This window comes from Stigmatopora argus, chromosome 24 (genome assembly GCF_051989625.1).
Source record: "Stigmatopora argus isolate UIUO_Sarg chromosome 24, RoL_Sarg_1.0, whole genome shotgun sequence".
NCBI lineage: Eukaryota > Metazoa > Chordata > Actinopteri > Syngnathiformes > Syngnathidae > Stigmatopora > Stigmatopora argus.
This window is the reverse complement of record NC_135410.1, coordinates 2111871-2120211: the sequence shown is the minus strand read 5'-3', so window position 1 is coordinate 2120211 and position 8341 is coordinate 2111871. Positions and strand designations below refer to the sequence as shown.

Genomic DNA, 8341 nt, shown 5'->3' with positions numbered 1-8341 from the left:
CATGGGTAAACCTCAACCATGAGAGAAAGGATGTGGGGAAAAAACCTGAAAATCACAGTTTGATTTTTAAAGAATTTATTTGCAAATCATGGTGGAAAATAAGTATTTGGTTAATACCAAAAGTTCATCTCAATACTTTGTTATGTACCCTTTGTTGGCAATAACGGAGGCCAAACGTTTTTTGTAACTCTTCACAAGCTTTTCACACACTGTTACTGGTATTTTGGCCCATTCATTCGTCCATGCAGATCTCCTCTAGAGCAGTGATGTTTGGGGCTGTCGTTGGGCAACACTGACTTTCAGCTCCCTCCACAGATTTTCTATGGGGTTGAGATCTGGAGACTGGCTAGGACACTCCAGGACCTTGAAATGCTCCTTACGAAGCCAGTCCTTTGTTGCCCTGCCTGTGCGTTTGGGATCATTGTCATGCTGAAAGACCCAGCCACGTCTCATCTTCAATGTCCTTGCTGATGGAAGGAGATTTTCAGTCAAAATCTCTCGATACATGGCCCCATTCATTCTTTCCTTTACACAGATCAGTTGTCCTGGTCCCTTGGCAGAAAAACAGCCCCAAAGCATGATGTTTCCACCCCCATGCTACACAGTGGGTATGGTGTTCTTCGGATGCAATTCAGTATTCTTTCTCCTCCAAACACGAGTACCTGTGTTTCTACCAAAAAGTTCTATTTTGGTTTCATCTGACAATAGCACATTCTCCCAGTCCTCTTCTGGATCATCCAAATGCTCTCTAGCGAACCGCAGACGGACCTGCATGTGTACTGGCTTCAGCAGGGGGACACGTCTGGCAGTGCAGGATTTGAGTCCCCGGCGGCGCATTGTGTTACTGATAGTAGCCTTTGTTACTGTGGGCCCAGCTCTCTGTAGGTCATCCGCTAGATACCCCCGTGTGGTTTTGAGATTTTTGCTCACCGTTCTTGTTTTCATTTTGACGCCACAGGGTGAGATCTTGCATGGAGCCCCAGATCGAGGGAGATTATCAGTGATCTTGTATGTTTTACATTTTCTAATAATTGCTCCCACAGTTGATTTCTTTACACCAAGCGTTTTACCTATTGCAGATTCAGTCTTTCCAGCCTGGTGCAGGTCTACAATTTTGTCTCTGGTGTCCTTCGACAGCTCTTTGGTCTTGGCCATAGGGGAGTTTGGAGTGTGAGATACTGAGGTTGTGGACAGGTGTCTTTTATACCGATAATGAGTTAAAACAGATTCTATTAATACAGGTAACGAGTGGAGACCTCGTTAGAAGAAGTTAGACCTCTTTGACAGCCAGAAATCTTGCTTGTTTGTAGGTGACCAAATACTTATTTTCCACTCTAATTTGGAAATAAATTCTTTAAACATTGAACAATGTGATTTTCTGGGTTTTTTCTCCACATTCTGTTTCTCATGGTTGAGATTTACCCATGTTGACAATTACAGGCCTCTCTAATCTTTTCAAGTAGGAGAACTTGCACAATTGTTGGTTGACTAAATACTTATTTGCCCCACCGAATATGGAAATATGTAAAATTATAGCCGAAGGCTAATTTCCATCTTTAGTCCCTTGTGCAGGTTGAAGATAAAATCAATAAGGCAATACAGGACAAAATACTTGAAAGCTGCACAAGTAGCACAGGTCTAAGAAACATTGTAATCACAATGTTGTTGTATTTATTTCTTGACCTACTTATTACCTATCTATTTATGTCTAAAATGCCTTTCCTATTCCTGCATCCTCACCCTCTTGCCACTGGAACAACGAAATTTCCCGAATACGGGATGAATAAAGTTATCCAATCCAATCCAATCCAATCCAGCAGCAAGGGTTAGGACAGGCAAGCTATTCCAGAAAGGGCCACACTGGATGCGGGTTGGATTTTTATTTTATTTTTTATCTCGCAGTGGAGAAGCTTTGTGATGGAAGATTTTGTAAACCCAGATGGCATCAGCATATTTAAGTTTTGTACCAGATCAGGTGTTTGTGTTTTTTCGATATCTGACAGCGATGGTTTGTTTTTGGTTTTCTGTCCAATACTTTCAGAGCTTGTTCATAAACGGTTTCAATATATTGTTATAATCATTTGTTTCAGATATACTGTAATTCATTTCTGTATACAAATTGAATTTGGTGTTCAAGAATTATTTTTTCAAACTTTAGTCTTGAAAGAAAGATGATCATCTTATAATCAGGGTCCTCTTATATTTGGGCCAACACAGTAATCATGGTTTTCAGACCGGTGTTCCTAACATTTATCAAAATTGGCACACATTTGATGTGACAAAAGTGCAAATTTTGTTTATACAAAATCTTTGAATTATGAATCAGTTTAGAAATTACGCTGAAACGGGACCCAAAAGAGAGAGTTGCAACATGTGTAGTCTACGGATCATGAATCGCAGGTGAGGAGTTCTGCAGTATGTGGGCAGCAGAGAGCAGTTTCTTGTGCTGGCATATGAACTTGAAGGGGCTTTTTATGGTCTATGAAACCTGGTGAAGAAATTTGATGATTAAAAGGTACAAGGGTTTTTTCTTTTTAATGACACAAATGCAACCTTTTTCCCCACCCTCATGAGTGAACCAATTCACAAATAGCAAAAGATGGAAAAAAACTGACAAACTACATATTCAAACAAATAAGGTCTGTATGGGTTATTAGGATTGTTTATGTTTAAATCTAAACACCCAAAGTACTTATGTATATATAAGTTATTTCAGTGTTTAGATTTTTTCCATGTACATGTAGGTGTGTATAGAAATTTAAAGTCAATGTTTAGGTCAAATTGAAAATACTCTGAAAATAAATATGTTTAAAAACCGTATTTACTCGCATTTAAACACCCCTCTGGGTGCAATAATAGCATGGGATACAGATTACGCAGGTATCGAGGCTCATATTTTAATGATCAACTGCAAGACCTTCGATCAGCCTTAACCATTGGGATGTGCTGACATGGTAAACACTACGAACACATCTCGCATCTGGCCAGTTTAACAAGGCAAGAAGGCGGCGCCCTAAGTAAGATGGCAACGCCCTGAGCGAAGAGTGACAGGTACAAGTGAGGTTTTTTTTCACGTTTTTGTTTAGCATTTGACTGTTTATCTTTTCTCTTTTTTGAAATAAATAACCGTATCGGCCGCATTGTCTTGCGTTATGGCGTTTCATCTTTGTCACCTTGCGGTTTCGTGCATGTCGTCTTTTTATGCGAATATAAGCCATACCATCGATTCAGTCATCATTTTTTTTGTCCGACAAATGCGGGTTATATGCGAGTAAATACGGTATGTGTCTAGTTAGCCAAGTTAACGCCAGATAGAAAATTAAGAGTACAGACACTCCTCAACTTACGAACGCAATTGGTTCCGAGCGATTGTTCATAAGTTGAATTTGTTTGTAAGTTGATTTAGTGCTATATTTTGTATTATAATTTATGTTTAAGGCCTATATAAGTATATTGAAGGTTTATATAAGTGCATTTGTATGTTTAAGGCTTGTATAAGTAACACGCATTGGTTTGTACTGAAAAAAAACATTTAATAAAATGGAGAGAATATGTACAGTACCGTAGAGAGAGAGATAGATTTATGTATTAGAAACTGGCCAAAAGAAGCGACCTAATGACGATTGCAGTTTTCTTCTTTTTTTCATCATAAATGATGCAGTAGCACTGTATGGCATCATTCAATTGATTTGCAAACTTTGTGCAACGTTCAATATTTGGGTCCTGCTGCTCGATCTTTCTGTTTATAAATGGTACTGAATGTGCAACGCTCACCACTTTCTGACGCGCATCAAGCTTCGTTATTATTGCCACTCGTTTCAAATGAAATGGCTTGCCTCTTCCTTGCAACTCCCTCAATAGAAGCCTTTAGCTTTTTACCAACCATATTCAATATTGGATGCATGAGATATTTAATGATACAAATGAAAAAGGTTCTTTGCACACTGGAGATACATTCACGCACTTCCACATTGCAACGAAGAAGGTAGATGCTGGGTGAGCTGAGCTCTCACAGCGCCAGGCGTCGGTATTAGCGGCGGAAAGAAGTACTACTCCGAAAAAGACGCGAAATACAAAATTGGACTTGCGAACATTTTTGGACTTAAACGCAATTTGCAGACATGTTCGTATGTACCGTTGTTCGTAAGTTGAATGTTCGTAAGTAGGGGAGCGTCTGTATTCTTTCAAAACAAAGGGAAAAGAGTGATCTCAATTGGACCATAAATATAAAGCTTGAAAAAAAAACAAGATCTTTTGAACAAGTTTAATGAACAGAGAATGCAACGCATGTAGAAATTGTGTGTGAATGCCAGAATACTGAATTAAAATACCGTATTTTCACACCTATAGGACGCACCACCTGAAAGTGCGCCGTGTTTCAGTTGTGGGTGTATTTTGTTTTTTGTCAATACAAAAGTCGCTTCGTTTCAAAGGACGCACTGCCATGGTTGTGCTAGCATGACACACGTTAGCATGCATGCTAGTGTATGTTTTAAAAAAGGCAACAGGAACAAACCTGGTTTGATTTTGTTTTATTGACGTAATGTGTATTCGTGAAACTATAAGTCAAAGTATTCAAATATCTACAAATCTGTCAAAGTCTTCTGTATCTGACAGAGTTCAGCCAAGTGGGCGAGTTGGCCAACAATGCTGGGTTCCATCTCATTGTCAGGGTCACAGGGGGGTTTCGAAATAGTGATTCCAGCTTTGAAATAAAGCTCAAACTACAGTGCTCGCCGGCACTTTGCCCAGGCATCGACAATCCATTCCAAACTGTCACGTAACTCGTGCGACGCTGCCTGCCCATCTTTGTATGGAGGGTTAAAAGCGCTACGAACACACAAAGTCAACTGCCATGCAACTTGCCTGGCATGTTTTGAATGGATTTACCGTAATGCTTGGAACAGGCGGGGAGGCTATTTTTAGCGTGAACGTCCGCTGGGTTGATCGCAATAAATAGCGTGTCGGCAAGAAATGAAACCAATCAGTTAAGGGGTCAGGGTCATAAAAAAAATTTAAATTTAGTGCATAAACAAGGCATACCGATTGATAGGGTGGCCCGTTCATTTTAGAGACAGTTTTAGACTTTTAAGTACGCCCTATAGGTGTGAAAATACAGTATATGGAATGATGAAATAATATGGAATCAGAAGACGGGATTTTATTTCATATTATTATTATACATTTGCTTGCAATGAAGAAATGCTTTGCTTTACTATTAAACTTACTTTGCTCATCATTTAGTTTCATATTATTGTATGTTTGCTTGCAACAAAGTATTGGTACCTCGTGATATGAGCTTGATTTGTTCCGGGACTGAGCTCGTATGTCGATTTTCTCGGGGGGACTTTTTGCACGGCAACACGCTCGTAACATAGCATAAACAAATTTAAATGAACTTGGATTACGATGCAGACACGCTCAAAAATAAGTTTAATCTAACCTTACACAAAATTTAATTCTAATTTTGTTTTAAATTTTGATACCTTTCATCTCCCGGCCGGGTTGGCTCTGTTTGCCCCGCCTCCACCCTGACTTTCAATGCAAGAGGGGCTGTTTGCTTTTGAATTCCCTTCAAAATATTTCGAAAATGATGCACACAAATGTCCTCACAATAGGATAACGCACGACCACTTGTCAACGAGAAGTAGTATATATAATTCTCGTAGTAGTGATCGCCTCACCATTCGCAATGACTAAGGGGGAAAAAAAATCACTAAAAAATGCAATGCTCTGCCCAATGCTCGCAGAGACATTACACGAGGGAGTTGCGAACAGGGAGACATTACATGAGGGAGTTGCGGGGAAAGAGACAGTGCCCATGATGTTCTTATGAGCAGCCTCTCGCTGTCTGCTTGTATATCAAAATTTGTCTCGTATCTCAAGATAAATATTTGCCCGAAATTTTACTCGTATCTCAAATTGCTCGTATGTCGGGGCACTCCTATGTCGAGGTACCACTGTAAATGCGTTGCACCTGATAACCTTTGTCTAAACAAAGAGGATCCAGAAAGCATTGTAGTGCTGCGAATCTGATCTGGGAACTGCACCGGCATCCACCACAGACATCACAAGACTTCCAGACCTTCATTTGTTTTGACTATTGACATCTCACTTCTGTTTCAACCCCTCCCCTGTGTAATCGGGGCCCTCGAATATAATAAACAACAGAAAATATGTGTAAGGTCAGAACGGAGTTGGGACTTGTACTTGACTCCTTGCTTGTGAAAATTCCAGAAGACTGTCTTTTCCTCTTTATTTGTGCATGCATTTGGGGAATGCCTATTGGTGAACCTATCATGACTACCGAGAAACTGAATGTGTTTGCATTGTTGTAATGTTTAAATAAAAAAAAAAAAGGTTTTGGTGTGTACAGAACCATATTTCCCTGCTTGTCTGTATTTTGCTCAGAGCAATGATAATGCAAATCAGTCTTGATGGTTGTGCCAATTTTGCTGAAACATTTTGGGCACGTGAACATCTTAATTAAGACAGTGTTTTTTTTTCTTTGTACCTTGTCAGATGACGACTCGACTCATGCACATCCATTTCTGTGCTTTTAAACTCATTCAGCTCCTTCCTGATGGCAGCCTGAATGACACAAGTAAAACAGATGAATCAACTGTCACTATATTGAGAAATTAATTAAGATAATACCACATTATCTTTTAGGTGGTTAGTAGATTGGAATGCATTACATAAAAACAACACTGAATTGGACTTGTTTAAATTATTTTGTAACCTTGTCAGCAGCTGTTAGTCTCGTCCAGGGCTTATCTGCTCTCCTGTCATAGTCCTGAGCTTCAGCAACCTCCACGTAGTCACTAAAACGAATGAGGATCTTTGCTTCTCTCAGCTCTTCTACTGTTGGTCTCTGGCTGAGCTAGAGAAGAAAGGGAGGGCCCATATGTGAACCACAAACGAACTCGAATAAAGACAACACCTTTATCATGTATATTTCAGAAAAGACTCTTGCTTTTAATACATTGACCAAAACAATTTTAAAATTTTCTGATGCTTAATTGTGCCCTGCAAATGGCTGGCCACCAATTCAGGGTGTCCCTGGCCTGGAGCCTAAACTTGGCTGGGATAGGCTCCAGCACTGCCAAAGAGCCTTTTGAGAATCAGCTGTTCAGAAAATGAACGAATGATGCTTACTAATTGTTGCGAAATGTTAATAAAAGTCCATAAAGTGACTGTTGGAAACAGACATCTTTCAAAGCCAGTGCAATTTTAGCCAATCAAATGTGATCGCCCGTCCTGTCTCATGGCATCATTAATTGCCAATACCACATGCATTTGTGCTCAAGACTACGAGTATATGCCTGGTTACAACTGAAGTCAGAAAATACTTTGAGCAGGCATCTTTCACATGGAAGTGAATCTCATTCAACTGAACAATCAATGGATGGCTCAAAGCATTTTGAGTTGATTTAAGTTTTGTGGAAAAACACCAGTAATGGGGCATCCTGCATGTTGTGTTCAAGTTTGGACATTACATCATTATAAAATTCTCTCAATAAAAGTGTATGATCTAATTGCAAAGCTTTAAATCAAGCAAAACACATGGTCCTCATTTGGTTTGTTTATCTCATGTTCTAGCAATAATCCGATTCATAATGATACTGGTCTTTTGTTCTAGGAAAATAACCTACATCCTCAAATCATTACTTCAAAAAGCATGCACTGCCATTTTAACATTGATGTACCACATTGATTGATTCATCTTCCATACCACTTATCCTCACAAGGTTCGTGGGTGGTGCTCAAGCCTATCCCAGCCAACCACGGGCAGCAGGCAAGGGATACCTTGTAGTAGTTGCCAGCCAATCGCAAATCACAGGGCAGGATGAAACAGATACCCGCTAACAATCACGCTACCAATGAGTGGGAATCGAGCCTAGAGCCACTGCACCGAAGTCCGGCGGAATAAAACACTGCACCTTCGAGTGGCGGCTTAACTATACATCATTATTGAAATGTTAATTACTGAGAATGACTGAATTTATAATCTGTATAGGGGAAATGCTTTTCAAAATCAGTAAGACATCTTACTTTTTTGGATAAATGTCTCTTGATCTCCCTCTTCTCCTCCTGCTCCTCAAGATCGTTTCGCGCTAAAAGAGAAAAGAAATACACCATGTCAAAGTTTTTTAATTTTTTTTTAGGTCTTTTGCATCTTATTTTTTGCATGAAACATGCACATACGCTTCAGTATATTCCGCTGTTCCAGTTCTTCAGCAGTTGGCCGCTGACTCAACCGTCTAGGAGTCAAAGAGTATTGGTTTAAGTTCCAATTTACATCAATTGGGGATGCATTTACCAAAAGGGGAAAATATCA

General features: G+C 39.7%; 1 protein-coding gene and 1 long non-coding RNA gene across 3 annotated transcripts in view; one reads left to right on the top strand and one right to left on the bottom strand.

Moving 5' to 3' along the window:
• Nucleotides 1–8341, bottom strand: part of phactr1 (phosphatase and actin regulator 1) — a 44378-nt gene that overhangs the window by 6136 nt on the left and 29901 nt on the right. Inside the window, exons 9-13 of one of the 2 annotated variants that reach the window (XM_077594773.1) lie at nucleotides 8209–8264; nucleotides 8056–8117; nucleotides 6743–6883; nucleotides 6515–6591; nucleotides 1449–2488 (exon numbers count right to left, since the gene is read on the bottom strand). In XM_077594773.1, the coding sequence (XP_077450899.1) occupies nucleotides 2473–2488; nucleotides 6515–6591; nucleotides 6743–6883; nucleotides 8056–8117; nucleotides 8209–8264 (352 nt within the window). In that variant the 3' untranslated portion in view covers nucleotides 1449–2472. Of the gene's footprint in view, nucleotides 1–1448; nucleotides 2489–6514; nucleotides 6592–6742; nucleotides 6884–8055; nucleotides 8118–8208; nucleotides 8265–8341 lie in introns of those variants that run through there. The other variant, XM_077594772.1, reaches the window with a different exon arrangement.
• LOC144069394 (uncharacterized) lies at nucleotides 17–6378 on the top strand. The gene is made up of 2 exons (XR_013298465.1): nucleotides 17–2667; nucleotides 2724–6378. It is a non-coding gene; the product is annotated as an uncharacterized LOC144069394 (long non-coding RNA).